Source organism: Phyllostomus hastatus, unplaced genomic scaffold (assembly GCF_019186645.2).
Source record: "Phyllostomus hastatus isolate PE091 unplaced genomic scaffold, TTU_PhHast_1.1 phas_scaffold_78, whole genome shotgun sequence".
NCBI lineage: Eukaryota > Metazoa > Chordata > Mammalia > Chiroptera > Phyllostomidae > Phyllostomus > Phyllostomus hastatus.
Window position 1 is genome coordinate 83,393,344 of NW_025334041.1, and position 21,304 is coordinate 83,414,647.

At 48.4% G+C, this 21,304-nt stretch overlaps 1 protein-coding gene across 9 annotated transcripts; it reads left to right on the forward strand.

Moving 5' to 3' along the window:
* Positions 1-389: 389 nt before the first annotated feature.
* NAT8 (N-acetyltransferase 8 (putative)) lies at positions 390-20,265 on the forward strand. Of its 9 annotated transcripts, none has more exons than XM_045828553.1 (2): positions 390-604; positions 19,258-20,265. In XM_045828553.1, exon 2 carries the CDS (start codon positions 19,330-19,332, stop codon positions 20,011-20,013), a length of 684 nt encoding a protein of 227 aa, XP_045684509.1. In that variant the 5' UTR covers positions 390-604; positions 19,258-19,329; the 3' UTR covers positions 20,014-20,265. The 9 variants fall into 9 exon arrangements, with proteins under 9 accessions (XP_045684509.1, XP_045684503.1, XP_045684510.1 ...); XM_045828547.1 differs by lacking the exon at positions 19,258-20,265 and adding an exon at positions 2,692-3,701 and having other exon boundaries at positions 401-604; XM_045828554.1 differs by lacking the exon at positions 390-604 and adding an exon at positions 727-925.
* The last annotated feature ends 1,039 nt before the right edge of the window (positions 20,266-21,304 follow it).

Genomic DNA, 21,304 nt, shown 5'->3' on the forward strand with positions numbered 1-21,304 from the left:
GAAAGAACACCAGGAGGACATGCATCACTAAACTGCCCCAGCGTAATTTTCCTTTTGGTTCACTCCAGTTAGAAATGCCAATTTCTTCAAATGCTTTTTAAAAAAATGTTCTAAATATTTTTAAAAGGTTTTTTCCCATCCTGCTTCTGAATTCTGTCAGACAAAACAGAATTCTGACAAAAGTTATTTTCATTTCTTTTTGTAGCAGTGGTCTTGGTTAGTGGTAAGTTACATCTGCTTTTTGTCTGTTTATCTTTGGTTGTTCATACAAGTGCACGTTAGGAACAAGTTGCCCCTGGGGAATATCATTTTCTCTGATTTTCCTCTTTTCTAAGCAAGGGCTGGCCAGGCGCCACAGGAGGCAGCAGACCAGGAAAAAGACTCGCGTCCTTGGGTGAGTTGGCAGGACCTGAGGCCTAGGCTTTGGCCCAGTTCCCGACTTCCAGCGCTGTGCTCCGCTCCGCTGGTTGAGCCCCGCCCGTTGCTGCAGGTGCTGACAAACCGCACTTTCTTCTTTTGCCACTTCTTTGGGGAGGCCCGAGAGGTGTCCCGCGCCGGGGCAAGGCTGCTGTTGGGCAGAGGTGCCAGGGCGCCAGTCTGAGGGGTAAGACATAGACTGTCCTCTTGGAGGTGAGGGAGGAAGAGGGTGGGGGCAGTGCCCGGGGATCCGCAATCCGGGAGAAAGCGGGGGCACCGGCAGGCGGGGGTGGGGGGGGGCACCGGCGGGAGGGCCCCCGAAGTGACTGCAAGGGGAAAAGCCCTGGCGTGCGAGGCGGCAGCCCGGGACTAGAGGCTCCTGCGGCTCCTGCTGCGGACCGGACCGAGATGACGACCCAGTGCTAGGAGGACAGTGGCTCAGCAGGAGGAGGAGCAAGTAGAGCCGGAGAGGCCGCCACCGCTCCGGGAGCTTGAGTGAGCGCGGACTGTGCGTGTTCGTTTCATTGCTGTGTAACCCACCGCATGCGCAATTCTGTTACACATTTGTGTTGCCTTTATTTTTGCCCCTAACAAGTAAATCTTGGTAGATGTTGCTCTTTCTTTAGGATAGCTTCCCCAAGCGGAATTATTGGGAAAGAGGATGTGCACTCCTTAAAGGCTTTTAATACCAGAAAGTTGCGCCATTTTGCATACCCAGTAGCAGAGTGCAAGCTTGCAAATCCCTGCCAGGCCTTTTAACTTTTAAGCATTTTGCCATTGCGACATGTCGGACAACTGATGAACTTGAACTCATATGTTTATTGGTTTGCATGGTATGAACAGCGGTTTTACAGGTCTCGTTTCTGTAACGATAGACGGTGTTTTCAGCTCCTTCTAACAAGAAGAAAACAAATCAAAGCATTGCCATTTCCTGGGGGAAGAAGTTTACATAAGCTCCACAAGTCTTTTAGAGAAAGTCGTTTTTAGCCAAATTAGGAGCAGTTTCCTTTATATTAATTAACCTGGTAGCTCCAGAGTCCAAATGCTTCACGGGCAAAAGCAAACTGTTCCTAGAGAGCATTTGGTGCTGGGAGGGAAGGGATGCAGGTTGGTAGACCACGGGGATTTGGCTCCTTAGTCAAGGATTACATATTAAAGCAAACAGTTGGCTGTCTTCCCCTGTGCTCTGGAACACGGTGGGGGAAATGTGCTCTGTTAGCCTGGTGAACATTGTTGCTCCGCATCAACCCAGTCTTGAATTGAGTTGCTGCAGGTGAAGCGTCTTTAGACCCTATTAACTACCCCCAACACACTGAAAATTATAGGGACTGCTCATAAGCCCTGTGCCTTCTTTTTAGGCTATTACAGAACCTGCTAACAGCACCTTCTCCACCATTAGTCTCCACCAAACTAATTACTAGTAATCACAGAGGTGAACGGAGAACAGGCTCTTTGCCCTGTCCTGGCTCAGCTCCTTGACACTGGGGTTCATGATTAACAAATCAGGACGCACCCAGTGAGGTGGCCTCCAGGGCCTGTTTCCCAGAGGCAGTGCTGGTCCTGCACAGTCTTCCTGAATGCCAGTCAGTGCTGAGGGAGGAGGCCACGCTGGACATTGGAGAATTTGGGGGTGACAGGTGAGAGGACATGGGTGGAGGGACAGTGCTTGGGGTGTGGCCTGCAGCCCCAGGCCCTCCTGGCTCTCAGGGCAGAGCTGGTTTTGGTGTTTGGCTCTTATGCCACCTCAGCAGCCTAAAACGTTGCAGTCAAGGGGGAAGGAGCCTGTGCTGAAACCTACGCCTGGGAACACAGGGTTCCTGCAGTGTGTGGACCCTGGCAGAGGGACCAAAGGGTAGGGGACACATGCCCTCCCTGGCTGCTGCACAGTGTCACCCCCGATACACCAAGAAGCTGAGAAGAGATGAGAGAAAAGGACAGAGGGTGGAGGTGGAAGGTACTTTTTTATACCAGAGCTTTGTATATGTTGTTCAGTCAAATTCTCAAAACAATCTCAGAAGGCAGGTTTTGATTTTACACTGTGGTGCAGACCTAAAAACAGAGGCTTAGTGGGGTTAAGTGACATGCTCAAGGTCACACAGCAAGAGAGGAATGGAGCCACATCACATGCAGGTCTTTCTGACCCTGCCCCCTCTCCCATGGCTGTGGCGACTTCCTGCCAGGCAGAAGCACAAAGACAAGCCCGTGAGCAGGGTCTCTGGTTCCTGGGAGGTGGAAGAGAAGGGGTTCTCACACGGCTTCCTCTCTCTTCCCCAGGGCTGCCTGGAAGGGGTGCAGGGCGCCTACCTCTCTCTGGTGGACTTTGAGATTCAGACACCCAAGTCTCCATGGCTCCTTACCGCATCCGCAAATATCAGGAGAGCGACCGCCAACGTGTCCTGGACTTGTTCTCCCAGGGCATAGTCGAGCACTCCCCCACCGCTTTCCGCCACATCCTGAAGCTGCCTCAAACACTTGTGTTCTTGCTTGGGGTGCCCCTCGCCCTATTCCTGGTCTCTGGGTCCTGGGTCCTGGCCCTGCTGTCTGGCCTCACCCTCCTTGCTGCTGTGAGGTTCCTTGCCAAATACCCCTGGACTGAGTATGTAGCCCACGCTTTGCACACAGACATGTCTGACATCACCAAAACCTACCTCAGTGGGCCTGGCTCCTGCTTCTGGGTAGCTGAGTCTGAGGGGCAGGTGGTGGGCACAGTGGGAGCTCTGCCTGTGGAGAAGCCCACCCTGCAGAAGAAGCAGCTGGAGCTGTTTCACTTAAGTGTGTCCTTGGAGCACCGGGGCCAGGGGATAGCAAAAGCCCTGGTGAGGACTCTCCTCCAGTTTGCTCGGGACCAGGGCTACAGTGAGGTTGTGCTCAGCACCACCATGCTGCAGTACTCGGCCATAGCCCTCTACCAGAGCATGGGCTTCCGGAAGACGGGCCAGCACTTCCAATCCATGTGTGGCAGGCTACTCGCTATTTCTATATTTCATTTTACTTATCAGGTCCCTTCTGCTCAGGTCTCTCAGGCACCATAGCACAAAGGGGAGCTGTCATCTGCATCCTGGTGCATCTGTCAGGACAGGATGGGCTCTGCAGCAGTAACAAGCTAACTGAGTTCTCACTGTAACAGTAAAAGCTTTTGTTTGTAAACATCGAAGCCCCTGGGGGGCGGGTGGGGAGTGGTTCTGCTCCTTTCTGTCTTTTTGGGTCATCACTGTTGCATTTATCTAGTGACACAAACATTGCATAAAGTCAATCACAAAAGCATAATAAACATTTACTCGGTTTGTCAGCGTGTGGGTCAGCTGTGTAGCCTGTGCTTGGCCGGGCAGCTCTTTAGGTTTGGCCTTGTTCACCTTGGGTGTGGTGGCTGGTTCGTGTGGCATGGTGTTGACTGAAGGACAGTGAGCGGGCTCTCTCCTGTTCCAGCAGGGCCATTCGGGCACGGTTCCAGGGTGATTGCAGATGAGCCAAAGTAAAGCAAACAAGCAAATGCTTCCTGAAGCCTTTGCAGGTCTCACACCTGCTAACATCCCAGGCTTGGCAAGAGGAAAGGGACCTGCGTCTTCAGTGAGAGGAGCTGAGGAGCCCTGTGGCAGGGGAACTTGGAGAGGAGTGTGGGCTGACTCCAGGTGAGAAGGGCTGAGGCCAGTGATGCCCTCCATCTGCCTGGCGCCCAGCTGCTCTGCTGGAGGGGAAGAAGGCAGCCAGAGACAGAGTGTGGGATGTTGACTCCTGGTCTAGACGTGGAATTCCTGAGAGCCACATCCCACTGTCTGGGACCCCGTCACGTGGCCCCCACTGGTCTGAAGGGAGGCTGGGAAATTCGTGTCCTGGAAGAGAAAGGGCAAGTTTCCCTGATCTGCCACCCCCTGGAACCCCACGGCTGTCCCCAGATGCTCAGAGGTTTTCACAGATATCTCAGGCCCAACTGCCTCATCCCCTCAAGCCTCCGTCTGACCAGCTCTGAGGTGGAGCTGGGGTCCAGGACTGGTGCCTGCAGCCCTGTGCTCCCTTCCCAGCCTGCTCACCACCAGCATGGGTGTCCCACACGTGGTCTGGAGCCTCTCACTGGGTCCCCCCACCCAGAGGCTACTTTCAGGAGCTGGAAATCCAGGTGCTCTCTCAGGTGGATTTGTGACACACAGCAGCGCCTGTGCCCTGGTGTAGTCTGCTGTGCCCCCTGCTGGGAGCTTAGGTCTCCTGCAGGGTCAGCCAGGCCACAAACCTGGCCTCATCCTGCCACCTTGTGTAGGACTCAGCACATTACAGCTAAATGGAGCCCTCCAACCAAGTCCACAGTGCCGCTCCAACATTCCTATTTCCCTCACCCAAAACCACGAACCTCAACTTGATCCCTCCATTTCAGCCTCTTGTCTCTCTGGCCTTGGAGCCACCCCACAGGCTACTCTGCCACCCGTCTTCCTCCTCCAGGCCTGCGCCTTGCCCCTCCCACGTGATTCTCAGAGAACTTGACCATGGAAACCACTTGTTTAACTGTGCCTGTACTTCTGGGTTTTAGAGCAAACTTCTGGACCCTTAGTTGTGCTCCAGCTTCAAACTTCATGGCGGGGCCTAGGGTCCATCCTCCCTGAGGGGCAGGAAGAGGCAGGGACCTGCTTCTGTCAGCTCTTGGGGGGTCCCTTGAGGGGTCCACCTGGGCACCACTAGTCCGGGAGACAGGGGAGTCCACAGTGACCCCGAGGCTTTGAAAGGTCTTTAAAGTAACAATTAGGTGGCTGTATGGATTCCAGACAGTTGTGGTCCCTGACCTCCAGGAGCTTCGGGCCAGGGGTGGGGTGGGGGCTGGGAGAATAAGGAGGGCAGGAGCAGACGTGTTGTCATCAGTGGGGATGAAGAACTGCTGAGCACACGGTAGGACACCAAAAGGGCACCTAACCGCCTCTCTGGGGAGGGCCTTTCTGAGGGGTCAGGGCTTCTGAAATGCAAACTCAGAGCAAGTGTGCCCATCACCTGCTCTGGTCCCCTGCACTTGCTGCTTGCTGCACAGCCACTCTGAGCTGCTTTCACTGTGTGGAAGCTCTCTTTCTGCCTGCGGCCTGGGCGCATGCTGTTCCCTCAGTCTGGAAATTCTCCTTCCACCTCTCGTCCACGCGCCCTCTATGTCTGTTCAGTTTCTAGCCTTCTCAGCTGAGTGGCAGGGATAATTGGCCTGGGAAGGCAGCTTTGGAAGAGGAAGGAAGCAGTTCATCCTACTTGTATTCTGGCTGCTATAGCTGAGCAGTCCCCGCTACTCCAAGAGTGGTCCCCCGAGGAGCAGCTGGACATTGCCTGGCTGCTTGTTAAAGATAAGAGTGAATATGAAGCTTATTGGATCCACAAGGGGAATGTTAGCACATCCGTATTAATCTTGGACAGTTTTCTTCTAAATGCAACATGGCCCCAGCCTCCTACAGCCTGTAGCTCTCTGCCTGAGGCGGAGGAATCAGAGGATCCTTGTTGGTCCACGCTCCTGACCTCCCGCCTGGTTGTCGGGTTGAGGGGCTGGCATAGCCCAACTCGGGGGGACAGAGGCCTGACTGCCCAAGCTGGTTACATCTTGGCCGATGTTCCCCAGACCAAATCCCCACTCACTGCCAATGGAGTCTTTTTTTAATTTTATTTTTCAAGTACAGTTTACATTCAATATTGTCTTGTATCAATTTCAGGTGTGCAGCACATCAGTTAGACAAGCATATGGTTTCCAAAGTGATCCCCCCTGGTGTTTCCAGTACCCACCTGGCACCGTGCATAGTTATTACAATATTACTGACTGTGTTCCCTATGCTGTGCTTTAGGTCCCCATGACTATTTTGTACCTGCCAGTTTGTACTTCTTCATCCTTTTACTTTTGTCACCCAGCCCCCAATATCCTTCCCCTCTGACAACCAGCAGTCTCTTCTCTGTGTCAGTGAGTCTGTTTCTGTTTTGTTTGTTCATATTGTTCTTTAGATTCCACATGTAAGTGAAATCACATGGTATTTGTCTTTCTCTGACTTATTTCACTTAATACAATACCCTCTAGGTCCACCCATTCAGTTCAGCGCATATGGTAAGGTTTCATTCTTTTTTATGGCTGAGTAATAATCCACTGTGTATGCACCACCACTTTTTAAACAGTGTTTTCCTGAAGGATCCATGTGAGGGGCCCAGAGCTGTCGAGTGATGCATCTGTCTGTGAACTGGAGGGCGATGACTGGGCCAAGATGGTGGGCTAAGGGTAACGGGAATTAAACTGGGCTTCAGACAGAAGCACCAGATACGACATACAAGAAATGTTACTATGAGACTGAAGACCAAAATGTGGAAATATCAAAGGAGATTGTCAAGACAGTGTAGGGGGTTCCCAAATGTTGCCAGGGGGGGGCAAGGAACAGGAACTGATGGCTTAATGTGTGCACGTTTTCTTTTGGGGTGATTAGCAAGTTCTGAGACTTAATATACATGGTTGTACAGCATAATGAATGCACTAAATGCCACCAAACATTTAAAAATAGTGTTATATAATTTTTAAAAGATTTTATTTATTTGTTTTTTAGAGAGAGGGGAAGGGAGGGAGAAAGAGAGGGAGAGAAACATCAATGTGTGATTGCCTCTCGCACGCCCCCTACTGGGCACCTGCCCCCCCCCTCCAGGCATGTGCCCTGCCTGACAGGGGAATCACACCAGGGACGCTTCAGTTCGCTTCAGGCCTGCACTCAATCCACAGAACTACACCAGCCAGGGCAAATGCCATACTATTTTTTTTTTAATCGGGAAAGAAAGGATGAGTTAGTTGGCCCCTTAATCCAAAAAGAGGATAGAAAAGTTTGGAGAGCAAAGGTGTTGAGAGGTTTTGACTGGGAGAGGTGCCGCTGCGCTGAGCCCGCCCTTCGCAACCAAAGTGTGGAGGGGGCGCCATGTTCAACCCAAGGCCGCCCATAGGAGAGGCCTGGGGCATCTGTGTCTCTCTGTGGTTGGAGCAAAAGCACCGACCCCAAGGAGTCTGAAAGTCATATGGGCGCCTATGGGCCTGGAACTTTGGCAGAGGAAGGATGTTGCTGGTGTGCGCCCGTGTGTGTGTGTGTGTGTGTGTGTGTGTGTGTGTGTGTGCGCACGTGCTGGCGGCGGTGCTTCTGAACCGGGCTGGGGCTGTGGGTCCTGCCAGCCCCTGGGATGCAGACAGAGGTGAGGCAGGGCGTCCGGGCATCCGCACCGGACAGGTCTGTGATTTGCGCAGGGACCCACTGGGGCAGATGTGGGAGACTGAGTTTTCCAGGAAGCAGGGAGGGCATGGGCCATGGTGATTTTCCAGGTCAGGGACTCGAGCCCAGCAGGAGGAAAACCCAGAATGCTGACTCCAAACTTCCCTTCCCCGTTCTTCAGCTAGTAATTTGTTTGATCTGATGGGTAAAGTTTTATGTAACAGCAAGAGTCTCCCTTCCTCTTGGCATTTGCTTGGGTTTGGCCACACGTATGGAGAGGGCAGGCTAGCAGGAGATAGGAGGGAGGAAAAGTGAGGCTGGAGTTTTTACTCTCCTGTCCCCTCCCTGCGAGGACCCCAAGGCTGGCTTTGTCCCTGGACCTCACAAGACTGCTTACTCTACTCGAATCTTGGATTGGGTTCTTGTCACTTCTCCCGCCACCTGGCCTCAGGCCTCTGAGCAAGAACTCCTGGTTCCTGTCCCACCCTGCATCCCCTCCATGGCTAGTCCCATCAAATCTGCTTGAATCACCTAATTGAGTGTCAGGACCTGAGATTATCTCTCTTTCTCAGAGAATTTGTTTTTTTCTAGAGCTGGAATTATTGTCTCAGGATTTCTGAGCATCTTATCAAGGATCACCTTATTTCCCCACCGCAATGATTTGCCATCATTTTCTCTTACTCATCTCCTCTTACTCAGGGAAAGTGCATGGCAAGGACCGCAGTTGGGTTATGGGGACCCTAATGACTGGTCAGGGGAGATGGTATTCTTTCCAGAAGCCTAAGTTAAGTGAACTTGAATTGGTTTTTCTCTTCCTGAAACTTCCAGTATGTAATGCCACTTGATTGTCTACCTTCCATCTCACTGACCCATTTCTGGGCTGTGCTGGTGCACTCGGGCAGGGCTCTGCAATCTCCGGGCATGGACCTGGGTCTGTGGCCTGTTTGGAACTGGGCCGCACAGCAGGAGGTGAGTGGGGGGCGGATGAATGAGCAAAGCTTCATCCCATTCCCCGTCGCTCACACTGCTGCCTGAGCAACATTCCCATTCCCATCCCTGCCTCCCCCACCTCTGGCCATGGAAAAACTGTCTTCCACAAAACCAGTATTTACCTATGAGAAATGCAAACAAGTCCATGCAAAAACTTGTACACAAATGTTTAGCACAGCCTTTTTGGTAATAGCTCCGAACTGGAAGCAGCCTCAGTGTCCATCAGCAGGTGAATGGATAAACAAAGTATTTGTGCAATGGAATACTACTAGGCACAAAAAGGAAGGAACGAACTGTCGATGTGTGCAGTGAAATGAGTGTCTCTCTCTCTATATATATATATAGAGAGAGAGCAAGATGGAAGAAAGATGTTTTACTCAGGTGTCTATGGACAGTAGAAAGATGAATAAAATAGCTTATCAGGTTAATGGTGGGTCAAATTAATCGCAATAAGTTAATAGTTGCTCGTTAAGTAAGTATCAATTTGACAGCAATAGAAGTACTTGATAAGAGGTGCAAAGGCTTCAAAGGAGGGAGGGGTACCAGATCTGTCCAGTTGGGAGTGGTCAGATGTGTTGGCGGAGAAGGTAGTGCTGAAATGGATCTTGAAGAAAGATGAGAGCTTAGTCACGCACGGACTTTGGCCAAGTGTGGCCTGACTACTGGTGGTGCGATGGGCTTGGTGGGGCTTGAGGGATGAATTTGACACCCACCAGACAGAGCTGGTTCTCCTTGCACACAGCGCTGCACACTGTTTCACAGTTCATCGAACACTTGTCAGGCACGCCGGCTGGTGGGGTCGGCATGAGGGACCGAGAAGGCAAACAAGCAGGCCTTGGAGTCCGAGTGCCTTGGCTCTAGTTCCCACCCTGCCACGTGCCGTGGTCCTTGGGTGGATTATCTCAGCTTTGCAGGCCTCGGTTTGCCATTTGCAAAATGGGGACATTAATAGCAACCTTAGCTCTTAAGCTGTTGTGAATGTCCAATAGCACAGCGTAGGAAGATACCTTTCTCACAGTGCCAGGCCTCAGACTCCTCCATGAATACCAGCTGTCTGTACTGTTCATACTGGCAGTGGTGCCGAGGCAGACAAGAAACTAAAACAGTGCTGCCACTTTGGACAACAGTTTGGCATTCTTCAGGATGTTAAACATGGCCCTCCAATCCTGCTCCTAAGTATCTACTGAAAGAACTGAAAACAGGTGTTCACACAAGTAGTTGTACCTGAATGTGTGCATCGCAGCATTGTTCACAACAGCCAAAAGGGGAAAGCAACCCAATGTCCATCGGTGGATGGATGGACAAACAAAAGCCCTCTGTCTGCACAGCGGAACACTGTCCCGCCGTGAGAAGTGATGAAGTGCCGGTGCGTGCTACGGCACGGGTGCACCTTGAAGATGTGAAGTCAAAGTTCACACTGCAGGATTCCATTGATATGGAACATCCAGAACAGGTAAATCCTTGGAAACAGAGCCCAGACAAGTGGTTGCCAGGTGCTGGGGAGAAGGAGAAAGGAGCTTCCTGGGCAAGAGGTTTCCTTTTGGGGCGATGAAAATGCTTTGGAACTAGATAGAGGTGGTGGGTTGCAAAACACTGTGAATGTACTAAGTGCCACTCAATTGTACACAATTGAGATGGTTACTTAAAAAAACCAATAGAATAACACACCCACCTTACCCTTAGGAGTTCACAATATTAACTGGGTTCTTCTACCAGGGGTAGAAGCATCTCAGGACCACACTGGAAGAAGAAGAGTTGTCTTGGACCACAGCATTAAATATACTGCACCACATAATCATAAAAAACCCCTCATAATGTGTTAAGTAAATTTACGATTTTGTGTTGGGCCACATTCACAGCCATCCTGGGCTGCGTGAGGCCCACGGCCCACAGGGCAGACACCCCTGCCAGTGCTCAGAGGCAGCTGAGGCAGAGCCGAGCCTCAGGTTCAATGCCTGAAAGCAGAGTGAGAGCCTGGCGTGCGCTCGGACACCCAGACTCTGTCTCTCGCACAGGACCTGGAAGTGCTCTAGCTGGAGGCAGCTGCTGCCAACACATGCTGTCACCACTCAGACTTGCCCTCTGCATATTCTTTTTAAGTTATAGCACTCCAAAAAATGATGAAAATATACAGTTTTGTAACCTTTTATTGCTTGGCAGTATATTTTTACAACCTTTTCATGTCATTACACCTTTAATGTTCATGGCTGTCAGGACAGATAAAAAGCCCGAATGTCACCCGAGGCCACAGGGCTTAGGGCTTAGGGGAAACCCGAGGCACGGACGCCTGGTGAGAACACAGGTTTCAAAGGTGAGAGGGCAGGGCCAGCACTGACCTCTGGCCTTCAACTGACTGCTAGATTTAATATTAAACAGACTCACAAGGACTATGCAACTGTACTTTAGAATACTCTGTTCTCTTTTGATTTCTAGTTCAAGTTTTGCTTAACACTGAAATGTTAAAATAAAATATTAAAAAATACAGAAAGCCCCAGCCAGGGAGCTCAGCTGGTGGGAGTGTAGTCTGCATATGCCAAGGTTGTGGGTTTGAGCTCCAGTCAGGGTGCAAACAAGAATCAACCAGTGAATTCATAAATAAGTGGAACAACAAATCAATGTTTCTCTCTCTTTTTCTCTCTTTCCATCTCTGTCATCAATAAGTAGAACATAAATAAAATGTACAGGAAACAATGGGACAAATACCCATGGACTCACCAACCAGACTTCATGTGAAGCTCTAACCTTGTGCCTTTTTGCGTGCCAAGATGTGCAGCCTCGGCAGTCTCCACCCGCCAGCCTGGGTGCTGGCTGGCAGCTGCTGGTTTCTGAATAGGAAGGCTTCAGATGGCACCTTTAGGGGCAGCCATGATCTTTCTCTCGTCTGGATTCTCTACAGCATCCTCCTAGAAGTTCTTGCTAGAGGAGAGACTCACAGTGTCTTAGAACGTACACAAAACCATCCATCCAGGAATCAGCACCAAAAGGGCCCAATTTGCTTGTGGGAAGTGGCTGAAAGCCCGCCAAGAGCTGAGCAAGCAACACTGTTCCCTCTCAGACCCCTCCCCCACATACAGAGCCACAACACAGTGACCCTGCCCTAGTGAATATCTAATGCTCTGCCCCTTACTATGTAACAAGTATATCAGGACAAAAAAATTGGCCCAAATGAAAGAACAGAACAAAGCTCCAGAAAAATACAACTAAGCAATGAAGAAATAGCCAACTCATCAGATGCAGAGTTCAAAAAACTGGTAATCAGGGTGCTCACAGAAATGGTTGAGTGTGATAGCAAAATAGAGGAAAAAGTAAAAGCTATGCAAAGTGAAATAAAGGAAAATGTGCAGGGAACCAACAGTGATGGGAAGGAAACTGGGACTCAAATGAAGGTTTGGACCAGAAGGAAGAAATAAACATTCAATCAGAAGAGAATGAAGAAAGAAGAATTCAAAAAAATGAGGAGAGGCTTAGGAACTTCTAGGAAAATTTTAAACATTTCAACATCTGAATAATAGGGGTGCCAGAAGGAGAAGAGGAAGAACAAGAAATTGAAAACTTATCTGAAAAAAAATAATGAAGGAAAACTTCCCCAATTTTGCAAAGGAAATAAACTTCTAGGAAGTCCAGGAAGCTCAGAGAATCCCAACAAGTTGGATTCAAGGAGTCACACACGAAGGCACATCATAATTACATTAGCCAAGATGAAAGATAAGGGGAGAATCTTTTTTTTTAATCGATTTATTTATTTTTAGAGAGGGAAAGGAGGGAGGTAGAGAGAGGGAGAGAAACATCAATGTGTGGTTGCTGGGGCCCGTGGCCTGCAACCCAGGCATGTGCCCTGACTGGGAATCGAACCTGCGACACTTTGGTTCGCAGCCCGCGCTTAATCCACTGAGCTATGCCAGCCAGGGCTAGATAAGGGGAGAATCTTAAAAGCAGCAAGAGGAGACAGTTACCTACAAAGGAGTTCCCATAAGACTGTCAGCTGATTTCTCAAAAGAGACCTTGCAGGCAAGAAGGGGCTAGAAATAAGTATTCCAAGTCACAAAAGGCAAGAATCTACATCCAAGATTGCTCTATCCAGCAAAGCTATCATTTAGAATGGAAGGACAGATAAAGAACTTCTCAGATAAGGTCAAGTTAAAGGAGTTCATCATCACCAAGCCTTTATTAATGAAATGTTAGAGGGACTTATCTGAGAAAAAGAAGATCAAAACTGTGAACAGTAAACTGACAACAAACTCAAAACTATCAACTGAAACTAAACAAACAAACAAACAAAAACAAACTAAGCAAACAACTAGAACAAGAACAAAATCAAAGAAATAGACATCCCATAGGGGTTTTCAGTGGGAAAGGGGAGGGGAGGAATGGGGGCAGAAAGGTACAGGGAATAAGAAACATAATTGGTAGGCATAAAATAGATGGGGAGAGGTAAAAAATGGTATAGGAAGTAGAGAATTCAAAGAACTTATATGTATAACCCATGGACATGAACTAAGAGGGGGAATACTGGAGGGGTGGGGGTGCAGGGCAGAAGGAGGATAAAGAGGGAAAACTGGGAAAACTAATAGCATAATCAATAAAATATGCTTAAAGAAAGGTTAAAAAATATGCTCACTAAAGACATAAGAATAAGACATAAGACATAAACTCAAGAATGTTCACAGCAGCTGTGTTTACAATAGCCCCACACTAGAAACCACCCAATTACCCATCAACAGCAGAATAGTAAAATAAGAGAATTACCATGGTATATTATACAATGCAACACTGTATAGCAGTGGTTTTCATGAAGGCAATTTTGCCTGCTAACCAACATTTGGCATTGCTGGGACACATTTTTGATGGCCACAACTAGGACGGCATAAGGCACTGGCATCTAGTGGGTAAAGACCAAGGACGCTGCTAAACAATCCAAATGCACAGGACAGCCTGCACAATAATGAATTATCTGGCCCAAAATGTCGATGGTGCTGCTGTTGAGAAACACCATTACAGAGCAATGAAACTAAAACTTCACTAAAAAATGTAGATAAATCTCATAAGCTTAAAATTTGATGAAAAAAAGACAGACACAAAAATACATAGTGTATAATACCATTTAAATAAAGTTCAAAAACAAGCAAAAGTAAAAAAAAATACCTAGGAATACATTTAAATAAGATCTGTACTCAGGAAATTATAAGACACTGAAGAAAATACAAATAAGGAAAAGCATATGCCATGTTCATGGGTAGGAAGAATTAACAACATTAAAATGTTCAAACTACCCAGAGCAATCTACAAATTCAACACAGTTCCTATCCAGATACTAATGGCATATTCACAGAACTAAAAAATTTTCCAAATATTTATATGGAACCACAAAAGACTCAATAACCACAATAATCTTGAAAAAGATAAACAAAATTGGAGGAATCTGCTACCTGATACCAACCTATGTTATAAGGCCATGTTAGTGGCATAAAAACAGACAAAGAGATCAATGGAACAGACTAGAGACTACATGGTCAATTAATATTTGACAAAGGAGGCAAACCTATAGAGTGGAGTAATCAATAAATGATCCTAGGAAACTTGGACAGATATGTGCAAAAAATGAGAGTACACCTTATCACACTATATAAAAGAAAAAACTCAAAATGGCTTAAAGACTTAAATGTTAGACTCAAAGGCATAAAAGCCCTAGAAGAAAACATAGGCAGTAAAATCTCAGACATTTCTCTCAGCAATGTTTTTTCTGGTATGTCTCCTTGAGCAAAGGAAACAAAAGAAAAAATAAACAAGTGGGATTACATCAAACTAAAAATTTTTGCACAGCAATGGAAACCATAGACAAAATGAAAAACCATCCCACTGAATGGGAGAACATATTTGCCAATAAGACATCTAATAAGGGGTTAATATCAAAAATGTATAAGAAACTTATCAAACTCAGTACCCAACAAACAAACAATCTAATTTAAAAATGGGCAGAGGACCTGAGCTGGTACTTCTCCAAAGAGGACATTACAGATGGCCAATAGACAAATGAAAAGATGCTCAACATCACTAATCATCAGAGAAATGAAAATGATAGCCATAATGGGATATCACCTCACACCTGTCAAAACAGCTATCATCACTAAATCAACAAACAAGTGTTGGCGAGGATGTGGAGAAAAGGAAACCTATATGCACTATTGGTGGGAATGCAGAATGTTGTAGTCACTGCAGACAGCAGTATAGAGTTACTTCAAACAATTAAAAATGGAAACTGCCTCATGATCCAGCAATTCCACTTCTGGGAATTTATCTAAAAGAACCCAAAACACTGATTTGAAAGAATATATACACCCCTATGTTCATTGTAGCATTATTTACAGTAGCCAAATCTGTAAACAGCTCAAGTGTGCATCAGTAGATAAGTGGATTAAAAAGTTGTGGTACATTTACATAACATAATACTATTTGGCCTTAAAAAAGAAGGGTTTTGTTTTTTTTTTTGGTGACAGTATGGATGGACCTTGGAGAATATTATGGTAAGTGAAATAAGCCAGTCAGCAAAAGATAAGTACCGTGTGATTTCACTTATATGTGGAGTCTAATGAACAAAATAAACTAAAAAACAAAAAAGAAACAGACTCACAGCTACAGGGAAAAAACTGACAGCTGTCCAGAGGGGAGGAAGGTTGGGGGTTGGGTGAGAAAGGTGAAGGGACCAAGCAAAAAACAAACAAACAAAGCAAACCTCAAACTCATAGACACAAACAACAGCATGGTGATTACCAGAGGGAAAGAGAGGTAAGGGGAGGTAAAGGAGGGCTAAATGGTGATGGAAGGAGACTTGACTTGGGGTGGTGGACACACAATACGATTACAGATGATGTACTGTAGAATTGTACACCTGAAACCTGTATAATTTTATTGTCTCCCCAATAAATTCATTTTTAAAAATCAGGTAAAACTCCATAATTTATAGCAGTTGGAATAAGGTAAGTTTAGCATTTGTTCAGATGGCTAAGGCTTTTACCAATTTTAATTGACTTTTAAGATTTGTGTTTGTTCTTGATAAGAAAATTTTAAGGAGAGTGGGGGCAGGTGGTGCTACTCAGGAAAGGGCATCTTTTAAGTAATTTCTGCTATTAAAAGAAAAGATTCCTTTTCCCATCCTTTAGTTTGTTTAGTTTCAGGCAGTTGTGACCTCTGTTTATATTTTTGATTATCTGTAAGAGGACCTTGAAAGTTGCTGAGAAGGCTTTAAAAATCCTATTAGACTTCTAATTTTGCTAAATTTCTGATTATAGAGTTATTAAATTCTTTGAAATATCTTGTCAAGTTTCAGGCAGGACAAACAATAAGAATTTTTTAAGCACCTGCTAAGGTGGCCAAAGTTTGTTTTAGGATTCTTGCAGAGAAATTGTTTTGTCTTTTAGAAGTGTCTGCTTATCAACTGAAGAATACATTCCATTGTCACAGAAAGTTTTGAATTTCTTTCTTTATGAAATCTATTTCTTATGACAACATAATAGACAAAGATGAGAAAAGGAAACAAAAGAGCATGCAACTAAATGAGTACTCACTCATCAAGGAAACCTTGTGAGCGGTTCACTCCCTAGGGTAGTTCTCATGAGTGAAAAGCCCCTCCTGAAGAAAAAAGATTCTTTCCCATACAGTAGAAAGTTCCTGTAGTATCCTGCCACATGTTGGCACCAGGACAATTGTCCCTGGGGCGATTGCCCACCCCCTTGAGGGAAAAATCTCTCCCCTCAACAAAACTCCTAATCTCAAATCAAGGCATTTGACCTCAACCAAAAAAGGAGAGAGCAGCGTTAAACCCAAGAGGGCTTCACAGTCAACAAGGCAGCAGTACATGGAAGTGGTCAGCACAAAAGAGACTCTGTAGGTACTGTGTCTGGTTCCAGGGTTGTGCATCCATGAGGGTGAGACCACATAGATTCCAATTCTGACTCCAAATATGTTAACCTAAAAATCGAAAATGAGCAGCAACAAGCATTTGAAATTTAAAAAAAGACTAGCTATTTGAGAACCACTAATTCAAACAGAAACCCAAATGGTTTTCCAATATTGAGGCAAAGGGCAAAGGTAGTTATGAGAAGGATCAGGAGAACAACACATCAATAAAGGAAGGCATTTCTATAGGCGCCAGTAAGCTAACACAATGAAACTAATTCTATACATTTTTAATTTTCAGTCTGGTAGACATCAGTCCATTAATCAAAATGTCGGGGTTTTTTTTGGTTACCTTTTCAAACAGTTCTTTGGTACACAATGTTGCCTTAAGCCCAGTCCAAAGGTTATTTTGCCCCATTTAATATTTCACAGGTCTGAGGCGTGAGAAGTACAAGGCAGCTCCTTTGGGATTGCAGCTCCAACTCCATTTTAAAGTGACTTTGTTTATATTATTTTTTTATACCTGTCTCTTCCAATCCATTGTCCACATAAAACTAGAGTAACACATACACACATGAATACACACACAGAACACCACAGCCCACACCTCACACGACCACACACCACACACACACACACACACACACACACACACACACTGCCTCAGTGCTCCGGTTATGTTACTCCCAGCTAAAATCATATGAATGGCCTCCTGGTGCTCTTTGCATGGAGTCCAAATCCTTGGTCTGGAAGATCGGCTCTGCATGGCCAAGCTCTGGCTGCCCTCACCACTCATTCCCTCGGTAGCAGCATTGGCCGTCTTCCCCGAAAGCCTTGCCTTGCCTTTGTCTTGCCTCAGGGTCTTCACGCCTCTTTTACCTCAGCCCGAAGAGCTCCCCTTGGCTTGACCTTGCTTAGGCCTACCTCTCCTTCAGGGTTTTGCCACAGGGTCTTTCCCAGAAGCCCGCGTTATCCTCTCTCAGAGCAGCTGGCACACGTCTCCCTGAGCCCTCCTCACAGGTATGAGAGATGGCCAGAGTCTCCCAACTCCTGAGCTCCTGAGGAGCTTCTTGAGTGAAAGAACCCATGTCAGTCGGGGTCTCTGCTTTATCCCAAGTGCCCACTCAGTGCATGGCCCAAATAAACATTAGATAAATATGATGAACAAAAGATTGAGTCTAACTGTGACACTGGTTTCGGGAAACCATGAGAACATCAAGCTAGGAACTCATCTGGTCTGTGAGGGGAGGTCATCAGGGAGAGGTGCCAGCTGATTTTTGGAAGTGAAGTATCCCCCCAACTCTGTATAGCACATAATTCCACAAAGAAGAGATTTATCTGTTTTGTTTTTTGCCTATTTCAGTTATTGGTACATCTCAGTGAAAATTATTTGACAGTTGTATAGCACAGAATCTGACCAGTGACCAGAACACACACCAGCTGCACAGTGGCAATGGTGCCCGTCAGCTGTGTGTCAACATTGCTCAGACCTGGAAGGGATGCCTGGCATATAGTAGGTGCACCTTATTTAATAATGTCATGAACGAGAGAAAGGAAGGAAGGAAGGAAGGAAGGAAGAAGAATAAACAGAGGTAGAACAGGGTGAGCAAGTGCAGGGAACAGCAAGTCATCCATTTTTCTCAGACCAGGTAAAGTCTAAACAGGGGGAAGCCCAGTGTGAAGGACACTGTGTGCCCAGCAAGGCAACTGGGACTCCGGCATGGACGACAGAGCACCAGGGGAGGGTCTATCCTGAGGCTCGATGATGAAGGGCTGAGGGTGAACACCAGAGAGCACTGAGGTGCCAGGTGGGGGTGTTCTGGGCTTGAACCTCCATGGGAGAAGGGAGTACAGACAGACCCCAGTGTGAGGACCCAGGAAGGTGTTCCAGACCTTGCTTCCCACACCTCCCAGCTAAATTTGCATGATCAGAAGAATGCAAAAATGGGCTCTGGGTGCCCTGTCCTGGCTCAGCTCCTTGACACTGGGGTTCATGATTAACAAATCAGGACGCACCCAGTGAGGTGGCCTCCAGGGCCTGTTTCCCAGAGGCAGTGCTGGTCCTGCACAGTCTTCCTGAATGCCAGTCAGTGCTGAGGGAGGAGGCCACGCTGGACATTGGAGAATTTGGGGGTGACAGGTGAGAGGACATGGGTGGAGGGACAGTGCTTGGGGTGTGGCCTGCAGCCCCAGGCCCTCCTGGCTCTCAGGGCAGAGCTGGTTTTGGTGTTTGGCTCTTATGCCACCTCAGCAGCCTAAAACGTTGCAGTCAAGGGGGAAGGAGCCTGTGCTGAAACCTACGCCTGGGAACACAGGGTTCCTGCAGTGTGTGGACCCTGGCAGAGGGACCAAAGGGTAGGGGACACATGCCCTCCCTGGCTGCTGCACAGTGTCACCCCGATACACCAAGAAGCTGAGAAGAGATGAGAGAAAAGGACAGAGGGTGGAGGTGGAAGGTACTTTTTATACCAGAGCTTTGTATATGTTGTTCAGTCAAATTCTCAAAACAATCTCAGAAGGCAGGTTTTGATTTTACACTGTGGTGCAGACCTAAAAACAGAGGCTTAGTGGGGTTAAGTGACATGCTCAAGGTCACACAGCAAGAGAGGAATGGAGCCACATCACATGCAGGTCTTTCTGACCCTGCCCCCCTCTCCCATGGCTGTGGCGACTTCCTGCCAGGCAGAAGCACAAAGACAAGCCCGTGAGCAGGGTCTCTGGTTCCCGGGAGGTGGAAGAGAAGGGGTTCTCACACGGCTTCCTCTCTCTTCCCCAGGGCTGCCTGGAAGGGGTGCAGGGGCGCCTACCTCTCTCTGGTGGACTTTGAGATTCAGACACCCAAGTCTCCATGGCTCCTTACCGCATCCGCAAATATCAGGAGAGCGACCGCCAACGTGTCCTGGACTTGTTCTCCCAGGGCATGGTCCAGCACGTCCCCACGACCTTCCACCACATCCTGAAGCTGCCTCGAACACTTGTGTTCTTGCTTGGGGTGCCCCTCGCCCTATTCCTGGTCTCTGGGTCCTGGGTCCTGGCCCTGCTGTCTGGCCTCACCCTCCTTGCTGCTGTGAGGTTCCTTGCCAAATACCCCTGGACTGAGTATGTAGCCCACGCTTTGCACACAGACATGTCTGACATCACCAAAACCTACCTCAGTGGGCCTGGCTCCTGCTTCTGGGTAGCTGAGTCTGAGGGGCAGGTGGTGGGCACAGTGGGAGCTCTGCCTGTGGAGAAGCCCACCCTGCAGAAGAAGCAGCTGGAGCTGTTTCACTTAAGTGTGTCCTTGGAGCACCGGGGCCAGGGGATAGCAAAAGCCCTGGTGAGGACTCTCCTCCAGTTTGCTCGGGACCAGGGCTACAGTGAGGTTGTGCTCAGCACCACCATGCTGCAGTACTCGGCCATAGCCCTCTACCAGAGCATGGGCTTCCGGAAGACGGGCCAGCACTTCTTCAAAAGCTGGGCACTAATTGCTGTTGCTATATTAGAATTTACTTACCAGGTCCCTTCTGCTCAGGTCTCTCAGGCACCATAGCAGAAAGGGGAGCTGTCATCTGCATCCTGGTGCATCTGTCAGGACAGGATGGGCTCTGCAGCAGTAACAAGCTAACTGAGTTCTCACTGTAACAGTAAAAGCTTTTGTTTGTAAACATCGAAGCCCCTGGGGGGCGGGTGGGGGGTGGTTCTGCTCCTTTCTGTCTTTTTGGGTCATCACTGTTGCATTTATCTAGTGACACAAACATTGCATAAAGTCAATCACAAAAGCATAATAAACATTTACTCGGTTTGTCAGCGTGTGGGTCAGCTGTGTAGCCTGTGCTTGGCCGGGCAGCTCTTTGGGTTTGGCCTTGTTCACCTTGGGTGTGGTGGCTGGTTCGTGTGGCATGGTGTTGACTGAAGGACAGTGAGCGGGCTCTCTCCTGTTCCAGCAGGGCCATTCAGGCACGGTTCCAGGGTGATTGCAGATGAGCCAAAGTAAAGCAAACAAGCAAATGCTTCCTGAAGCCTTTGCAGGTCTCACACCTGCTAACATCCCAGGCTTGGCAAGAGGAAAGGGACCTGCGTCTTCAGTGAGAGGAGCTGAGGAGCCCTGTGGCAGGGGAACTTGGAGAGGAGTGTGGGCTGACTCCAGGTGAGAAGGGCTGAGGCCAGTGATGCCCTCCATCTGCCTGGCCCCCAGCTGCTCTGCTGGAGGGGAAGAAGGCAGCCAGAGACAGAGTGTGGGATGTTGACTCCTGGTCTAGACGTGGAATTCCTGAGAGCCACATCCCACTGTCTGGGACCCCGTCACGTGGCCCCCACTGGTCTGAAGGGAGGCTGGGAAATTCGTGTCCTGGAAGAGAAAGGGCAAGTTTCCCTGATCTGCCACCCCTGGAACCCCACGGCTGTCCCCAGATGCTCAGAGGTTTTCACAGATATCTCAGGCCCAACGGCCTCATCCCCTCAAGCCTCCGTCTGACCAGCTCTGAGGTGGAGCTGGGGTCCAGGACTGGTGCCTGCAGCCCTGTGCTCCCTTCCCAGCCTGCTCACCACCAGCATGGGTGTCCCACACGTGGTCTGGAGCCTCTCACTGGGTCCCCCCACCCAGAGGCTACTTTCAGGAGCTGGAAATCCAGGTGCTCTCTCAGGTGGATTTGTGACACACAGCAGCGCCTGTGCCCTGGTGTAGTCTGCTGTGCCCCCTGCTGGGAGCTTTAGGTCTCCTGCAGGGTCAGCCAGGCCACAAACCTGGCCTCATCCTGCCACCTTGTGTAGGACTCAGCACATTACAGCTAAATGGAGCCCTCCAACCAAGTCCACAGTGCCGCTCCAACATTCCTATTTCC

Excerpts from the sequence above, each read along its gene's own strand:
- NAT8 (XM_045828547.1), top strand. The coding sequence starts at position 2,763 with ATGGCTCCTTACCGCATCCGCAAATATCAGGAGAGCGACCGCCAACGT.